The 19,140-nt window shown below is 52.8% G+C and overlaps 1 protein-coding gene across 2 annotated transcripts in view; it reads left to right on the top strand.

Moving 5' to 3' along the window:
* Positions 1 to 1,867: 1,867 nt before the first annotated feature.
* Positions 1,868 to 19,140, top strand: part of N (neurogenic locus Notch protein) — an 89,964-nt gene continuing 72,691 nt past the window's right edge. For both annotated transcript variants that reach the window (XM_065437200.1, XM_065437199.1), the window contains exon 1: positions 1,868 to 2,283. In XM_065437200.1, the coding sequence (XP_065293272.1) occupies positions 2,205 to 2,283 (79 nt within the window). In that variant the 5' untranslated portion in view covers positions 1,868 to 2,204. The remainder of the gene's footprint in view (positions 2,284 to 19,140) is intronic.

The raw sequence follows: 19,140 nt of genomic DNA, 5'->3' as shown, positions 1-19,140 counted from the left end.
TCTTAATATCTCCTCTTCGCTAGCCCACGCCTTGTATATATATCATAAATATTTTGCGAATATCATGACTGGATTGCACCCGCATGTGCTTGCGAAGGAACTACTTCGTCAATCCCCTCCGCCCTTATTTTCATTTCTTTAAAGATATGTTTAGTCTTTATTAACACTTATCAGCTACTGTGTGTATACACATAGATGGCTCTATTTCTCAACTCGATCCCGATTAATTCTACCAATGAAAACTTGGGTCAAACAGTCGCGTACTGGCATTTCATTAGTGTCATAACGTAACGCGCCTTTCTCTCACTCAAACCAGCGAGGAAAAAAAAAAGATCTCACGAAATTAGCACGTACTTGCAACTCCTGAAAGACTGAAAGGTTTAGTACAGGTATTGTTTAACCAATAACTGGTACGAAGTACTTCGAGCTAACTTCTCGCAGTAACGATTGCACAAGTACCGTACAGTGACCCTTGCCGGGCTTAAAAGCAAGCAATATCAATGAAAAAGTTATCTTTTGTTGCCAAAGCATTCAAAATCAACTGGTATTTCCCTATTGTTCGGCATTGGTGCGAAAATGTGTTGAGTTGCTCTCTTTCCCCTCTTTTTGAACTTGAATGTACGCAGCACGATGCCCCAGTAAAAGGTCACTTTGTCCAAAAAATCAACGCGTAGCAGGGATGTAACTATATATCCCCCAACAACAACAACAACAATAATAACTCAAACAGTTTCAGATGCATTGTAATTGCCTCGAACGAATAGTCAGAGAAAATTAACACTAGAACAAGACAAATAGAAAATGAGTCCTTTTTTGTTTTTCTTTTTTCGCAACATACCATGAGAAGTATGGCAGAGGATACGTTTTATTTTTCTTCAGGGGAGAATGAGGCCACAACAGCCAATTCAGCCGGACCACTCATCTCTAATAAAGTTTATTTTCTTCTTCGTCTTCAGGGGATTGTCCGGAACACGAAGAGAGAGAAAAATCGAAGTTGCCCCTCGTCACATTCGTCGATCGAGTCGAAGAAAAAGCAAACACGATGGAACCGACCATTACCAAGACAGACTCTGCAAGCCTCTGCGAGCGGGCGCACAGATTGCTGGCACGCAATCGTTCATCGGACAGATAACTTTCACGGTGCGCGCACGGTACCACAACCCACGCTTTCCGAGGCCCCTAGGGAAGGACGGCTTTGAGACGCTCCGTCGATTATACAAAGACTGCTCGCGCTAATGACAACGAGGAGACGCGAGTCGTTCGCCTCGTCACGGGCTTTGAAAACAAGACACACACAGGCATAGAAAGTCAATCCCACACTGGACAAGCGCGTCAAAAGCATAATCAGAGAGCCGGAGGAGACTCCGCGGAGGTCGAGCGGGAGGGGGGAGCGACTAAAAGCAAAGCCCCGAAGGCAAGAAGCAAAAGCGCCCACAGTGGGAAGAAGTGGTGGAGTCGCTCTCCCTGTCACAGCAGCGAGCAGCAGCGCCGAGCCGGACGCGGGACGGTGGAGAGGAGAACAGAGGCAAAGGGAACCACCTGGCAGACAACATTCCTCCGCGAAGTCACGTGACAACCACTCGACGCCCAGGCGCAGTTTGCGCGCGAGGAAGTAGTGCGCGCGAATCGCACTTTCAAAAGTTGTTTTTCGACCGAGAAACGAGCTGAACGAACGTATGAGTTTTCCAAAACCAAAGTTACTAACATTTTGTGCGCGTTGGGGTAAATGTAATCCAGCGGGTAAAGTTTTAGACACAAAGGGAGGAGTTCAAAAACCTTCTTGCGGAGGTGGTTCCCAGCATGGGACGCTTGCTCGGGCGCGGACGGGGCGCGGATTAGAGAGGTAGGAGAGGGGGAAGGCTCTGCAGTCGAGGGGGTCTTCTTCGAACAGGTCTGCACTCCGCGTCCCCTCTCAGTGCTGTGTCGATGGTGCTGCGGAGCGGCATGAAAGTGTTCGCATCCGAGTGCTCGCGGACGATGTTGGTTTGAGTGAACGGAAGGTGTCAGCCAGTGGACCGCTGAGACTGTGCGCGTGTGAGGAGAAGAGTATCGCGTTGATGCGTGCCGGCGCGCTCTGGATTACGTGCTGCTGGATTACTGTGGCAGCGAACACTCGGCAGACAATGACAGGCCGCTGGCGGTGACAGCGAACAGCGCAGCAGAGAGAACCTTGCGATCGGATTAACTGGCGGACGGTACCGACCATGAAGCCTCGGAAAACCGGGGTGGCCCTTGGCCTGTGGCTCGCACTGGTTGCAGCTACGATACCAGCCGCAGTGCAAGGTGAGCAACTGTTCGTTTTTTGGCAGTCTGTTGTGATGGTGACCACCTAAGTGTATGTGCAGCAGTATCACAACGGTGTTGCTTAGCATTTCCGAGACTCACTCAGCCCGTAACTGACGCTGGTTTTGCGGAAGGCACTGAGTGGATCTCATCTATAATGATCACTCAGTTGGAAAACCCGATATTTCCAGCTTTGACCCATGCTTTATATTTTCTGGCAGTATTGTAGTCATTTCTCACTACCTGTCAGTGGGAAATGGCCGCAACTGCTGCCTATGTGCACGCTAGAAGTGTTGCTATACTCCTAAAAATTTTACGAGTCAGTCTGCCGTGTTGGGGGCCTCTCCCCACAGTTGCTCGGCATGCCATGGTTCTTGCGATTAGTCGCATAAGATTTCGAAGGCCTGTTGAGCGCATGGTTTTCACCACTCTTCGATGATCGACTGCCTCGCTTCCAACCACCTACGTTATCGAGCAATTGCCAATAAATAATACCACCACTAGAAAAAGGTCAGGTTCAGCCCGCCGGCGAAACAGCTACGGTTTTCGAGAGGCGAAGGATAAAGGAACGATTATATTCCGCGGGCTACGCGCGGCATTGCTAAAGATTGGCGCAGCTTTCTTGCTCCTGCTTCTACCTCACGGCGCTCCCCCCTCCTTAAACCGCTAGATAAGGCTCACTACTTGAAAGATTGCGCCTATCGTCAAGAGTACGCGCAACATGCGAGCATTTGACAAGAGCGTGCAGCTCTCCGGCGGGCTCTATATTCCTACAAGTGTGCTCCACCATCTGGCGAACCTTGCGGTGGAGCTCGTGCCGTTCCGCGCCCGCGTTTACGAGCGAGTTCATCGAAAGGGAAAAGGAACAAAGTAGTCGCACAGCGCTAACTGCTGCCGACGACGCTCTCTGCCCCTTCCTCTTGGACGCGTGTTTATTTTTGTCCGCGCTTTCCGAATCGCCAGTGGCGACCCACGAGGGTCGCCACTGGTGTGATTAGGCCTAGTCGTCGTCTGCTCCGCTGACTGCAGCGAGCTGAGCAGGGGGGCATTGTTCGGGCGCGCGCTGCAAATGAGCCCTCGGAGTTACTTCGCTACAGGCTAACTGCCTCCGCAAAATGGGTGATGGGCATGATGGCGTATCATTGCTCTGCGGAGGAAACTGTTTACCTGACTAGCGTCGCGCTCTCGCCGAGACGCTCATGCAGGGAGGCTTCCCCGCGATGGCTAAGCCTAACTCCGCTGAGAAGCCAGTGGTTCGTTGACAGAAGACGGGCGTTTCGCGGTCGGAAACTTTCGCAGCGCGTGTGAGCTGTCGCTTCTGTAGTCGGCATTAATTTTCTTTGTTTACATTGTTCCTTGTTTAGAAGCAACTAAGTAATTTATGTTTCATACAATGAAGAGGATAAGTGCAGTGGTCGACGAGGTGCGTTCGTTTATTGCTTACTTTAGTACTCAAACTTTCGGAGCATTTCGTTCATTTATGAATCATTTCGTGAAGTCGATTGCTTTCAGGTATTTTGCACTGCTGAATGGGATTGATAATTTCCGACACTTACCGAAATAAACAAGCGCTCGGGTAAAGGAAAGAAAGGGCGCGTGTATGACAGAAGAGGTTGTTTATTGCACAGTTCTGTAGATAACGCTGCCGCGTTCACGAAACTCTTCCGCGTTGGATAAAGTAACTGTTAACGGCCCATCTATGTCATGTTGTTTGCACCCTCAGCCGCTCGAAATGCTATTAACTGTTCGGGTTGAGGACTGACCAAAAAGTGTGTTTTCTCCGCTGTCAACTGTATACCCAAATGGTTCCCAATTCGGTGCATTCAGAAGCCGTGCAACTCCTCCTTTCTCTCCCATGCTGCACGACAAACTGAAGCAAAAAAAAAATATTAATTGCATTGTTTCAGGCCCTACGCATTCCTACCTGTCGCGCGTTCAATGGCTGGCGCATGTGCCGACTTTGCATGAACGTGGTCGTTCTTCGAACGCTCAAGCGACAATGTACATTTGGTAACAAAGTCTCACACTGCCTTGAAATGGCAGAGGGCGACAAGTCGTGGCAAACTGCGCCCGTTAAGACAATAAACACCCCACTTGTACCTCAATTGGACTGGTTCTCTGACTTGTAGTTTTAGAACTTCGTACTTGTGAAGAGAAAGGTAATTGTTTTTCTTTCTGCGCAATGAGTTAAGCCAGTGAGTGTCGCCAACATCCTTTAGATTGAAGACCATCATCGGCTTTCTGCCTATTGCGCTGAGAAACATCTGTCAGCGGAGCGCCATTTATTTGATTCAGTCCTTATTCGCTGCTTGCCGCCCAGAACCAGTCGTGCCCTCAGCGCCAGCAGCATGCATGCGAAAAACCCCTGGCGCATGTTTTTCTCAGAGGCTGACCACTACGGACGAACATTTACGCAGGTCTCGCAATATTTAGAAGCCCTCTCGCTACCCGCGGCCTATCACGGCGCGTTGCGCCGACTCTTGCTTAAAATTCGGTTTCTTTCATCGCTAAGCGTCGATTGCCATCGCTCGGGCACCTAGCGTTACCTCTGAGTTGTTTAGTTTTGTCTTAGCATATCTCCTGCTTCGAGTGTTCAAACTATTGACACGGTTTGGGAGTGACTATGGCTCAGTTTCGACTGGGAAGGCCTCGGTAATAATTTGTTAAGCTGCAGCATATCATGATATCCATATCATGATATGGATCTACCTAACGCGCCTCACAGTAAGCACGTTTCTCTCGCGCTAAATTGATACGTTCAGGTTACGTTGATTTGAATGTTTATGAGGCGTTTTTTTTTTTTTTTCAAAAGTCGACTGCATTGTACGTCAGCGACCAGATCCCTAAATGTGTCCCAGTTATGCGGGCAAAAAGGGAGGAGGGTGCGACTGGTGTCGAGAGAGGGACGACGGCTCCCCGTCCCGGAGGAGGAAGTGGCCGGGTTCGGGCCTCGGGACCAGGCTGGCCGAGATGGCGCGCAGGTGCGCTCCGCCACTTCCCGCACAGACGCACGAGCGGCGGAAGGGCGAGGGGGGTTCACCCCCCGAGCAGCTGCTCCGGCCGGGGAGGAGGACGGGGGGGCCCGCGCGCGGCAGATGGCCGAGACCGTGTGAACTATGCGCGAGCCGGCCCGAGTTGCCCCTCCCTCCCTCACCTTCCTCCTCTCCTCCTTGCACCACACCCTGTCTCTCGCGACCAAGGCGGAGTCGCCTGGGCCCTCGCATGCTACCTCAAGACAAAACCTGACGTCACAGGCTCTGCGAGGGCCTGACGTAACGTGAAAAGGCTTATTTTTTCCCCTAGCCGCGTATGTGGCTGCTCAGTTGAGCGACTCCGTTCCCCACCCATTTTTTTTTTCCTGGTCTTGTAGTAACGGTTATCTTCGCGGCCGCCTGGGTCGAAATAAAACAACGACGGCAGTTTATCATTTTCTTTTTTCGACAATGGTTGCGCCAAAGCGGCAGGAAGAGACGCATGTCACGAGCGCCTATGTTACACACTCCTGTGTTATTATTTTTTTTCTTGTGTTTCTTCATTGTGCGCTCATGCCAATAGCCGTGTTCCTTGTTTCACATCTTTCTTCTTCTTTGCTGTCACTCATAGGTGGAGCAAATATTAGGGACCGTACATCCTAACAGTACATTTCATTTTGCTTACTTTTTTGGGGGGTAGGGGAAGAAGGGTCCCTTATATTGGGCTCGCCAGCCGACGTTGTCGTCTGGATTGGCCACTCGTCGCTACGGATAAGAAAAAAAGGTTAATGGAAAATGAAACGAATCCTTACAAAATATGACGCGAGGCTGCATTGTTAGGGAACTTTGGAAATGGCGGGTTAAAACTTGCGACAACGTCATCGGCCATGCGTGCTAAAGTGTCCGAAGTCGTTAAGCGCATGCGCAGTACTGGCAACGCTGCTTTTTGGGTGCGCTAAGATCCATTTAGCGCGCGCTAGCCGCCTGTGTTTGCTATTTCAAAAACTTCGTTCCCTTGTTGTCCCGGCGCGTGAGCACAGCTGTCACTCTGGCGTTTCGTATTCAGCTGCTCCACAAAACCATGTTCTTAAACTTACGCCCCAACACTAAAACTGACTGTTGGCGTATCGCTGGCTCGTGTTCATTCTGACCTAAACACGAAGCAGCGGGCACTGTGTAGACTGATTTTTCGAACGTGCAGCGAGAGAGCAACATGCAACAATGGAAAACAAGTAGCCGTTCGAAAATAGATGTTTTCTCTCTCTTCCAAACGCAAGAAGCCAGTCACTTTGAGATATGACGGAGTGTAAAGAAAACAGGTATTATTAAAAAAAGAAAAGGGAGAAACACTGGGTTCAAAGAGGAGTAAGAATGAGTCGTGAAAAAACAAAGAGCACAAACCTTAATTTTTTTAGTATTTTATTTGCAGTAAGCAATATACAAAGCTCACTGCAGGGGCAGGGGCTAAAGGCTATCAAGCCTGCCAATTCAAAGCAACAGCCACACACTTCGCGCGGAATACACTGCTAATAAAACAGCGCAGCGCCTATTTCCGCCATCAAAAGACCGCTAGCACGGTGTTTGCTCTATGCATACGCTGCGTGTGCATGCCCGGGAAGTGTCGCCAGTGAAGCTGCATTATGTCACTGTGTAAGCCAGTGAGAGTCGGCCGTCGCCGCACGCTCGACTTTTCGATCCCCCCACTCCTGGTCATTCACACCCAGGCTCGTATTGATCCCGTCCTGAGAGTTACGTTCAAGATATGCGCCAACCGTAGGCAGCGTCCAAGTATAGCGTCGCCCAAACCGGGCATCATCGCACGCAGAGGCGCCGACACGCGCTCGGCGACGCGCGGAGTGGTGGTGGTGGTTGGCACAGTGGCGCAGCGGAGCGCGGCCAGAGCACACAAGCGGCGGCCACAAAGCCGCGCGCGGATTCTCCTTTTGTCTCGGCGCCGGCTCTCTCATTAGACGCGCACGCCTCGCGAGAGTCCCGCTAATGCGCTTCTCAGCACAAGCTGCCGGCTTTCTCCGAGCGCGCGCTTTTTCTGCCGCGACTCTCGTCCCGACGCGGGCTTTGTTCTCTGCGAGCATCGCCGGCGCTTGGAGGCGCCCGCGGTGCAGCGCGAAGCGCCTTATATACGGACGTGCTATCCGAGCCGCCGCGACTAGAGGCGCGTACGTCTGCACGCGCCTCTAGACGCTCGATCGACGTAGGTGGCAGCTACAAAGCTGCAGGAGCGCGAGCTCCTCCGTGTACTCTCTCGGCCCTCAGCAGATGCGCTTTTCTCCCCCGACAACGAACATATATCGATACGTTCGGGTCTCCTATTGTGTGCAGACCAGTGGCGTAGCAACAGGGGGGGCCGGGGGGCCGTGGGCCCCGGGTGCACGGGGCCAGTAGAGGGGGAGGGGGGGGGTGTCATATACGTCTGAAGACGCCCGAAAATTGTCGATATCCTCGCCTTCATCGACTACACCCGGGGGAGGGGGGGGGGGGGTGACAGAAGAGCTAAGGGCCCCGGGTGCCAGACGACCTAGCTACGCCACTGGTGCAGACCGACCGTTTTTCGCCTGATTACACGTGTTTTCTCGTGCACACAAAACGTAACTTGCAATGACGTCATCGTGGCCGCGAAATTTGGGTACTAACACGTAGAGAAGCTGCGTTAAGCATGAAACGTGTCAGCGCGCCTCTTGCGCCGAGCGACAAATCGATCCGGTGAAAAAACGGTCACCGTCGAAAAAGCAAAGCAACGTACGCGTAATAATATGTTACACTGACGTCATCGGGGCCAACATGTCCGGCTATTAGCACGGCGAGAAGTGCTTTCGTGACGTCACGTGAAAACTATCCGTAGCGCTAAAGAGACGTGGGACTAGGATGTGTTGCGTCCCGATGTCCTGTAAGCTTCTCGTTCTCGTCCCACGTATTTTAACGCTAATTAAATCTGCCTCAATTCTCGTAACTACAAAGTTTGTGTAGGTTTGCGACAAACTTATGTATGCAGTCGCGTAAGCATTATCGAATAACCGCATTAGCCTCTCCGAGCTGAGGTACAGTGTGTTACGATCAGCTAATGTGCGTGACACACAAGTCATGCTATCGTGGCAATGGTTTTTGTTTTATTTAATGGCAGTGTCAAATATAGCCATGTTAATGCAGGGCAACCAGAACAGGGTGAGGGTGAACGGAGCGTTCAGGGCAGTACAGTAGAAATTATTTGGGCTCGCCTGTGCAAAGCGATGGGGCTATTAGGGCGCTTGAGTTCCCAAATAAGGGCACTTCTCTGGCGTCACACACCGACGTGCCAGCGAGCTTGCTATATTAAGCATTCTGGCTGGCTCTTGCGTCCACCGAGAGCGCAAAACAGCCGGAACCGGATACCACAGGTTCACCACAGCTCCTGCTTCCGCTCACTTCCGCAGAAACGCCCGTATGGTGCACGGCATATTGCATGTTTTCCTGCCCAGGCGTTCCGCTATATATCGAGAGTCGTCAACGGCGCCATCTTATCCCGTGCGCCTCGCCTCTTTTCGGACCTCTGTTCCTCTTTTATACAGGAGTTCGACTGACAGGAGACATGATCACAGCAACTTTTGTTTTCCTTTCTCTTACGTCGCGCAATCGCCTTACTGCGGACGCGCGAAACGGTGCCGGCTGCCAGAAGCCAATAAAAAAAAAAAGCATTCTCAGTGTTTCTTCGGAATAAAGTCGCGTGTCTAAATTCGTGACGTCACTAGGGGCCCGGCCGCCGTCGTTCAGCGACAGTCCGTGGGAAACGGCCGCACGGTTCGCGAGCGTGACGGTGGGAAATTGGGGTTTCAGCGCCGCGGTGCAAACACGTACTAGGGAACCGGGAGCGAGCTGAGCGCGAGGTGTGCGTGCCAGCCCGGCACTTGGCCGCTGGACACGGCCAAACCCAGGGCGACGGCTTTTTTGTTTGGGCCAATCGCCTGCGTCGCCTTACTTTCTTCTCAGTGTAAAACTTGTTTTTTATAGTGAAATCGAGCCTGAGCAGTGCGCGATCACCGTAATGACGCCGCCGTTATTTACTTTACAGAGTGGGTAACTTCGCGCGGGGGCGTCCTTTTTTTTTTTTTTTAGCAAATGACAAGGTGCGAATGATCTGAGGAAACGGTAGTAAGCGTTTCCTATATTTAATTTGCCACAACCGCAGCGCCAGCACGTCATTATGACGTCACGAATACAGACTGCTATTGGGCCATTTCTATGAAGAAATAGTTGCGAAATTTTCAAGGATGTCTTTGATACCTTCAGTGTGCAAGTAAATGGCTCACTTTTTTTTTTTTTTTGCTAAACAATTAAATTTCCGCGCTGTCGATACCTATGACGTGACGAGCATTGCAAAGGCAGGGACGCTTGTACCGTTCCGCGCATTATCTACTGTGTACCAGTTGCAGATAACGCGCGAAGTGTTGCGCCAGCAATCTGCTTTGAAGAACCGCAGCTTTTGTCTTTTACTTTCTCGCATTTTCTTCTCTCTGTCGGCGTCGCTTAACTTCCACCTCGGTTCTGAATTGGTATCGCCTAATGCTGCGTAGCGTGCGCCAGAGCTACTGCTTCGTGGCGCAGTTGGCCGCCTCCTTTCCCTCGAAGTTTTTTTTTTTTTACCTTATCGTTGGAATTAGTTCGTGATGGTGACCGTTACAACAGGAGCAGCATATTACAACGGCATACGCCGCGAACGCCGCTGGAATATCCCTTATAACGGCCGTCGCTGCAAATGAGTTCAGCACAGGGTGCCTCAAAGACCGCATCGAGGATAACCACGTGGATGTCTTGCCTAGATTCTGCGACTCCTACAGAGCGCGCACTATGGCGACGTACTGGACGTAGCGACTTCGTGTGGTAGCATATCTATCGCCTAAAAAGAACATATTACTGGCGGTCGCTTTAAAAGCTGTTTAGGGCACTAAAATACGCTCACGCCGAATTGTTCCGAAAGAGCCCGCTCAAAAGCCTGTTTTGAGAGCGATAAAACCACTAAGCATTCTCAGTAAATATCACGTGCAGTTGAGTGCGTTGTGTGATGAAAAAAAAAAAGAAAACGCTAAAAGCGGCCCCGTGGAGGCGAACCCACGACAGCGGATTGAGGAGGGAGGCCTCGTCAAAAAGCAGTGCCGGACAGGAAGCCCCTTCTCTGTCCGCGTGGCCCGTGGAACCGGGGCGCGTACACCCCCTTGTGTTCGGCTTCCCGGAAACCGCGTTTGGCTGCTTTGTCTGCGCACGGGTAGGCGGACAGCTAGTTACGAAAAGGTGCCGAGAACACTCATACACGAGAGCGTGCCGGTTGCTCCAGGCGGTATAATATAAGGGGACCCGTGAACGCTGCACGTGTGGCGCTCGTGCTGATGCCCGAGATCGGCATTCGACTGCATTGCCCTAGAGAGACCAAATGCCAGCCTCTAGAAGTTTACGTTGACTTGGTTACAGGTCAACCTCGATTCACAAGCTGTGTACAAACCTCACAAGTGGGTTGTTGGCAGCTGTTAGTAGAAGTTAGATGCAGTTCAGAGAAAAAAAATAAACATCTGGGTAAGGCGCGCGCGATCGCCCGGACCCACGGTGCCCCGGCTCTCGCAGCGCCGCCGCGTAACCTGCCGATGGAACGCACGGTGATCGGCAGGCGACGCCGCAAACTTCGAAAGCCACTTGCCCAGCCCTGCTGCAGGCAGCCGGTAGCTAAGCATTTTGGCGAGTGTGCACTGCGTCGGTCCAGCCAACAGTGACGAGCCTTCGAGGCGTGCAGTGTCCTCCCCCACCGCACACACCTGTGCGGCCCGAATCGCGGTCGCGCATCGACGGGCGCCGTGCGGAGCGCCCTCGTCAGCTTTCTTGAATGAAAGCGAACTCGGTGCCGGCAGAGCTCGGCGTTCGCTTTCAGCGGGCTGTCCCGGAGCCACGCTCCACGTCTCACCCACCGTCTACGCACGCGCTTCCGTTGTTTCACGGCCATGCTTCGGATAATTTCGGCGCGGCGCACCACAGCACTTGTTGCGCGCACCTGTCGACCGCCGTCGTCATTGGCGCATATCACACCTCCGCGGCGGCGTGTTCTGACGGCTTGCCGTTACGTCGGATGGGGCGCGAGCGAGGGTCTCTTACAGGCATTAGGTTTGCCTGCCTCTGGATCCTATAGTTGCATGCCCTTAGCGCCTACGAAATTCCACTGAATTGGCCTGCGCTTAAGAAGTGCACCGCAAGTTGACATAAGACCGTTAGTGTACAGTGGATTTAGAAGTGCTTATTGGGGCTGGTTGGTACATACTGGAACGTGAGGAACAACTCGGGGATAGGACGAAGAAATGAGACGATCATCGCTTTTTCGTTCGTCCTTCGTCCCGTCCCTGCGCTCGGGTTTAGGGAGAGTGCTTTTCCGCGTATATTATTCGTTTCGCCGTGCTATTCGGGGCCAGAAACGCATTCGATGAGCTACGTTTTCGTGAACTTGACAAAGTCTGGGCGAGTCGGCTTGTCGGACCCAAATCCGGTTGTCGGTTTCATGGAAACACAGCTCGCTTGGCGAAATGTATGCAAACGAGAACGGGTCGGATGCGGCCTGCGCGACTTATGATTCGACCCGTTCACGTTGACTTAATGTAAACTAAGCTAAGCACAAGGTGCACTTAGGGTGGGTGGCCACTCTGACGTCTGGCCAGAATGGAAGGTCAATCCACCTGGCCCAAATAGGCACTGAGCTATGGTCTTGATAATTCAAATCCGCGCGCATCGTCTCACGTTAGTATACACCATAGCAAATCAGATCTGTGGAAGCGCGAGGTAGAGGAAGGTTCAAGAAAGGGAGGAGTCCTCCGCCCGACTGTAGCAGGAAGCTACAACGGAAACCGAAACGGGTTTCTCTGAAACACTTCCTCTGTTGCTTCGTGCTACAGTCAGGTGGATGATATTTTTTTCCCCTTTCCAGTATACGACATGTACTTGAACGAGTTGATAGTACAAACCACTATTGTACTGGCACAAAGCCAGTACAATAGTGGTACAATAGGTACGGGGCTGGGATTACGAGAAGCAAGGTCGAGTGCATGAATCATTGCATCCCAGTTCCAGATTACTCTGTTCCAACGAAGATTTGACGACGGTAAAAATTGGAGGACTGAGTGAAGGCTGGTGCACGTAATTCGGGCCTCGAGCGTCGGTTCACATTATACTCTATCTGAACTGCCTTTACGCTCTCCCAGCACACGAAATGTGGGTCACACAAAACTGTGACTTGGTTAGTCCTAACCTCGCATCGTCTCTAAGCTGTTATCAGCTTCGGTATACAAGCGACACGAGGAAGAAGCACGCTACGCAGATCGTACGTCGTCGCAAGAATCTTCGCGCGCCCGATGGCCGCGTTGACAACAACGTGAGCTTTGACAGACCTCACGCAGTGCGACGTGGACTCGCACTACCATTCACAAAGTCAGTTGGAGAGCAGAGAGTGCAAGCGATTCGAGAGAGCGTGGTGTCCCGTGTCAGTTGCGCTCGACTGTTATCGCTGCGCCACTGGAACCGCGGAGCTCAGTTGGCTCGGCGCAGCGCCACACGGCTGCGGTTGCCGAGTGTGTTGCTGGCGAAAAAGTGAGGGACGCCGAGACGCGCTGCACTCGGCAAAGAAAGGCTTGATGCGCCCGCGAGTAGCGTTACTCGGGCCTCTTTCAGATTATCGTTTCTCTAGATACGTGCGGAGCGAGCAGCACGTGCCGAGGCGGCTTTGTGGCCAGCAGTATTTGATCTGCATATCCGTATTCATTCTGCGTTCACATCGAGCTTGCACAAGCCCCCATCAAGTGAGCGACAGGCTCACTTCCACTCGTGGGTTAGTCCGTTCTTATAATTACCGTCATAATAATCAGTTATTACTGTGAGTAAAAATAATAAAGGTAAGCGCGCGGCTCTGATCGTGAGGTCACACAGGCGTTGAAACGCCATTCGCAACAGCTTCGACGATGCCCATTTTTAAAAAAATGTTGACTCCAACTTTCCCTTGTTCGCCTATACTGTTAATCACGTCGCAGTTAGCGCCATCCTTATCGCGGTCTGGAGCAAGCCGGTGTAAATGTCATTGATTGGCTAAAGTGGTAGCCGACCTTCGTAATAAACAAGTTCACTGCCAGATCAAACATAAAACATAGCGAATATTTTTACTCGCGGGCACTTTCGGTACTGCAGTGATGTCGTGATACTCGCCGCAAGGTTCCCACTTCATTCAGCAGAATATTGCGAAAACCTTTGTCAGTGTGCGCTGAGAAAAGTTCGAAAGTATTTGGTTCGTTCCAACCCGTTAGCCTTACATGACGCTCGACACACCTGTAGTTATAAGTAGTTGGTGTGCCGGTTGCTTCATCGCACCAGCTAATCAGCGTGCGCAGACCCGTGCTAGAAATTTCCCCGCACGGTAGCATCTGTTGAGCATCACCGGAGAAAAGCGCAACGTTCTCTTTTTTTTTTCCCCGTTCGGCAGTGGCGTCGAGCAGAACAGGCGCCCTGCGTCATCGTCGATTCCCAAGCCCACCGGGAGTGCCTCGAAAAGCCTCTGCGGAGCGCCCGGATTTCCCCCGACACTGCCGTGACGCGCGCGCGCGCAGTTCCGTCGGCGGGCGCGCATCTTGCGTTCCGCGGCCGTCGTCGCCAGATGCGCCACTCGGGGGCCAATTTTCCCACGTTGCCCTCAGTGGCGTCTTCGCGTGCAGCCTCCGAGGCGCTCTTGGTTGGCGCGGGAACCTCGCGTGCGCGCCTCCGCTCTTCTCGACCCATTTGTTCATTACAATTTTTTTTTGCCCCCAGAAACTCCACTCATCCCCAAGATGTTGCTCTGCTCTCCTGTTATATGTGTTTTTAAGTTTTCATCTGCCCAGAAACCGTCAGCAAACACCATACGTCCGTGCGTTCGTCTGTGTTGTGTATATACGTTTTTTTTTTTTTTCTTTACTAAATTACGCGGTCGTGATTCAGGTTTCTCGCTCCGCGAATACGGAAGCGCAAGTCAGACAGATCCCCCCCGACTTTCTTGTCTCCACCGCCGAAGGAAGTAGGCAGAGTAGTAAAACCCCGGCCGGGGGGGGTGGGGGTGGGGGGGGGGGGGGCATGCCAGCAGTTGATGAGGGAGCTGCGGGCGGGTGGCGAGCCGCGGCTGGTGTTCCAAGCGCGACACACGACGCGCGCACATGTGGTCGCCAGTCGACGAATAAGAGCTTGCGCACTCGTCTCATTCGGCAGCAGCAGAGGCTGCCGGCAGTCCTGAAACATGACACCGCATCGCTCGGAAACATCTTGCGTCGCGCCTCTCGGGGCCCTCCCGTCGCTGCTGCCAGTGGTCCTAGCCTCCACCGTCCGTGGCAGTGGCATTAGACGAGAGAGAACTCGCGGGAGTGACACAGGCGAAAACAAGAATACAGAGTCGTTGTAGGAGCTACTGCAGAGCGCACACGGTGTAGACTCCCCCTCCAAGCTACCGCCCCCCCCCCCGCACCCGCAAATTCTTTTTGTTTTTGTTTTTTGTTTTTCTGTCGCAGTGGTGTTAGTCACAGCAGCTCAATAACGACGGGACATGGAAGAGCTCGGTTTCGTTTTCTTCGAGCCCTTTAGAGCGCGGTCCCCCAGCCAAACGCGCGTGCGCTCCTGAGAAGCAGTAATTAGGGCCTCTGGAGCAGCTTCTCTGCTGGCGGCGTGAGAAGGAAACGGTTGACGCACGGTGGCAAACATTTATATACACAGACCGCGTACAGCCAGCCGGCTTTAAGTGCGTGCGTGTGGTGGTGCGCGCGCATTGGCAGATGCCAAGGACGCTGAAATCCAACCCTGGGAAATTAAAGAAGGGGGAGGGGGGGTCTCCGTGGTGCGTTTTCGTCGTTCGAACGAGAAGAGAGCGCCCGATCGAGGAGGCCGAACGCGCTGCCAAGAAAACCCGCGTGCGCTTCCCACGGGGCTTCGATTGGGCATGCGCGTCTGATCACTAGAATCGCTTGCGCGCTTCCTCGCATGGCAGCGGCACTTCTTGCTTCCAGCGACACTGCGTGCACTCACGTCAGCCGATTGGCACACTATTTCTTCGTCTTTGTTCGTAGCGAAAGAGGAGAGAAATTTAATGGCCGGGGGGGGGGGGGGGTCATTCTCATCGTTCTCAGCAGCGAGACCAACTGATGAAATGTTTGTGATGCGGCCGCACGTTCTGGAGGAAAACCTGTTGCTCGGTTAGCGTGGGAAGATTCGTTAACCAGAAGGGCGGCCGTTGCGCAAGCTTCGTTCTTGAAGAACGCGACGCCAGCAAATCCGCCTCATGGGAATGTTTCGGCCACATAGCGGCACGTTTACAAGTGGACACGCTACCAAGAAGCCTGAATCTACGCAGGTGTGTTCGGTGCACAGCAGTTGCAATAGTTAAACAATACGCGAGGAGAAGAAAAACGAAACAAGCACGCAAAGCGAAGGAGAGCCGTCAAGGTTGACAACGACTACGCCGTTTCGCTACACCCTTCCGAAATCTGGAATAAAAAACTGAGCCCAAAAATCGTCGAAACAAAGGACTGACCGCCGCGCTTTAGGTTGACCAACGATGCGTATCAGAACCTAAGCGCACTGCAAGACCCGACTTTGACTTGTACTCGACATTACTGAATTTGTCTTTCGTTTCTGTTAATTGTTTGTCGTTTAAGGTAACAAACACACATCAGAGCATGCTTGCGTGTCGAATGTGCGACGTGTTTGCATTTGACCGAATTTCCGCAACCGCCGTTCTTATTTCCTTCTTTTTTTTTTTCTTTCCTAAATCTTCGAAGAAATAGACTTGGTAGAATTCGAACTTCCACGAAACGTACCGAACCAAGACAGCGAAGAAGAAGCATTAAAAATAAAATTAAGGGGGGTGGGAGGCAGGCTGGCGGCGAACAAGCAACGCAGTTTCGGTCTCTCATTTGTCGCGTGGGAACAGCTTCGCGTCGCCTCTGCAGAAGAACGGTCTTCCTTTGTCTTAGCAGTAGTCGATGCGGCGCTCTTTTGTCTCCAAGACGCGCACTGCGCCGACAGGGTGGGAAGAGGACCCCGGGCGTACAACTCGTCCGCTGTCGCCGCCGCACGTCATATCACCGGAACACAATGCTGGAACCATTTGCATGCGCCCGGGCGCCGAGCTTTCTCGCAGTTATTTAACGCCGCCGCGTTCGCCAGTTGAGGCCCGCCGCGCGGGCTCAGCCGAAGAACGGGTTTTGCGAACACGCCTCCTTTGTGGATCGCGTGCAAGCTTTGACCGTCTGCTCTGGCGCCGCGGAGCTTTTCTTCTTCACCTTTTACTCGCGAGGAACTACACACAGCTCAGTCGTTGCCTCCTTTTTTATCTTTTCTGTTTTTCTTTTTCGCGGCGCTCTTAACGCGAGCTTTGAGTGAACGTACTACCGGCACTCACTGCCGATGTTTGACCACTATACGTCTTTGTGTTCGTAAAAAAAAAGGAGCCTTTCACTTCTGCCCCGATTTGTTTCACCACGTCGCACGCAGCCGCTTAGTGAAGAAGGGTTTGTTGGAAGGAGGTTGTAAACTAATGACGGCGACACAACGGGTGGAAAGCGCCGTCTCTCAACGCGCTGCGTGCGCAAATTGAGGAGGAAATAAAGAAAGAAGGCAGAGATGTTAACCAGAAGTGCGCCTGGTTCGCTACCCTACTCTGGGAGACGGGAAAGAGGGAATAGAAAGATAAGAGAGGGAGGGGGAGGAAAGCCGAGAGTTGAAAATCTTGGCCGAGACCAACCACGCAAATAAATTCCGTCCGCAAGCTTCTTTCGCAATGTGCAGTACAAATTGCCGAGTAGGAAATGGGCTTTGTGTTTGACAGTTCCTTTACCGTTACCGCTTCGAAGCCCTCGGATTGTGCCGTGTGCGGCTATTACCGAGCATGCGCAGTCGATAATGCTTTGTTGCGTTGGCCACTCCGAGACGTTGGGACAGCTGTTAAGTTCCAAAGCGGAGCAGTCACACAGTTAGGCAAACTGATCGGTTCACACGGTCCGTGCACGCTTTTCACAAAGCATGTGTGAAAAGCATGCACGGTATATACTATGCGTGCCGTATGCATATGCAGTCGCCTGACGTTTGCACGGGAGAAGCGAATTCGCTCGATTGTGCGCAGGCGGCGAAGGGAAAAAAGGGTCGCTTCGATGCGCCCCGCATCTAAGCGGCCGTTTCGTCGCTGGCGGGTCACGGAACGCGTTGCGACCTGGAAGGTGGACGACGTTCGTTAGGCTGCTGCGAGCGCTACTTACGGGGCTTTCGCTACACGGCTTTGGTATGCATGGGTATTGGCCCCCGGAGGTTTCGCAGCCTCACTTTCCTCGATTTCTCGCAGCCCTATGATCCGCCGATGAGCAGGCGTGGCGTATGAAGCGCTGTAGCCACTGCGCAAAGGCGCGGCCGACCGGTGGTCGCGGAGCACGGGTGATAAGATGGGGAAAAAAAAAAGCAAGATAAACCACTGCGGAGCACTCATGGGAACCATGTCACGCGCAGAAGGACACACAGGATGAGCTCGTCCCCTGCACCGCGTGAGAAATTAGCCGGCGGGGAAGGAAGCGAGACGCGGCTGCCTCCTCTCCCAGCACTGGCGGCCCTCATTATGGCGGACGAAATGGCCGCCTGCGATGCCCTGAAGCCAGCCGGTCGGTACCTGCAGCAGTAGCGCGCCGTTGCCCTCATTGCCCGCCGCGGCCTCTTCGCTGACTGGGGCTCGGCTTGACCGAACTGCTGGGCTCGGCTAGAAAGCGGGCTTGCTGTGGGGCGGAGACACCAAGCTCTTCCGTACGTGCACACGAGGTGCAAGCGTGGCGGCGACTGTATTTCTGTGTTGGCGGTTAGCTATAATGCGGTCACCTGCTTCCACAAATGCATATGACCATCAGCGAGTCAATATATAGGGTCCTTAAAAAAGTCGTAGTCCCGTCCGAAATGACAAGAGTTAATAGCGATCGGATACCACTTGAATGTCATAACGCTGCCGTGATAAAGAGCGCCGGCAAGGGCGAGCGATCGCTTCGTGCTGCCTCTCGCTTCACCGCGTCTCCGAAATTTGACATTACTCAACAACAGACGCGCGAGAAGGCAGCGTGCATGAAGTCATCTCGGCTCGCCCGCAGACTTTGCACCCGCCGCAGAATACCTCCAACATACGGCACGCGGGACGCGTATGCGCTCAGCCCGCGCGACAGCCATGGGAGCTACGGCCGTGCTAGAGAAGGAGACGCGCTCTCTCCAAACGTAGTGCGTCCTTGATCAAGCGACGTCCTACATTGCGCACGCAGGAATACGGCGTGCATCAAGCCACCATCCTTCTCAGCTCACACTCGCTTGCTTTTCCTTGCACCCACAGTATACTCCGCACGGGGCGCAGTCTTATCGCACTTGGAGTTTATACGGAACATCACGGCAACGGCCCAAATGACAACGACCATTCGCCTGGAGTGTCCATATTAAAGCTGTCGCAATAAAATTCTAAATGCTTTGGGTCGTCTATACACTGAGCACCCGCAGCGTACAGTATACCAAACCAGGCGCTTGTCTTGTTGACCTCCCTAACTTTCCTCTGCTGGCTTTCCCTCTATATAAATGCGTCGAGCAAAGCGGCAGAAACATGGCTGCCACTTGTGCTGGGGAGCCGCAGCATACTTTATAACTTACCTCTCGACTTACTTCGACCGAGGTTTGTAGTCAAGCTGACTGAATCAGCTTAGTACGCAATGCCGACGGCCTGACCCAGCGTAGCAGTTTTACCTAGGCAAGCTTATATATATATATAATCTACGACACCGGCTCCCATCTCAGGTCAGATTCTCTCAAGTGAACTCGCTCGCAGCACTTTTAGCAAAGGCGCCGC

Source organism: Dermacentor albipictus, chromosome 1, assembly GCF_038994185.2.
Source record: "Dermacentor albipictus isolate Rhodes 1998 colony chromosome 1, USDA_Dalb.pri_finalv2, whole genome shotgun sequence".
Classification (NCBI taxonomy): Eukaryota; Metazoa; Arthropoda; class Arachnida; order Ixodida; family Ixodidae; genus Dermacentor; species Dermacentor albipictus.
This window is presented reverse-complemented; position numbering and strand designations above follow the sequence as displayed.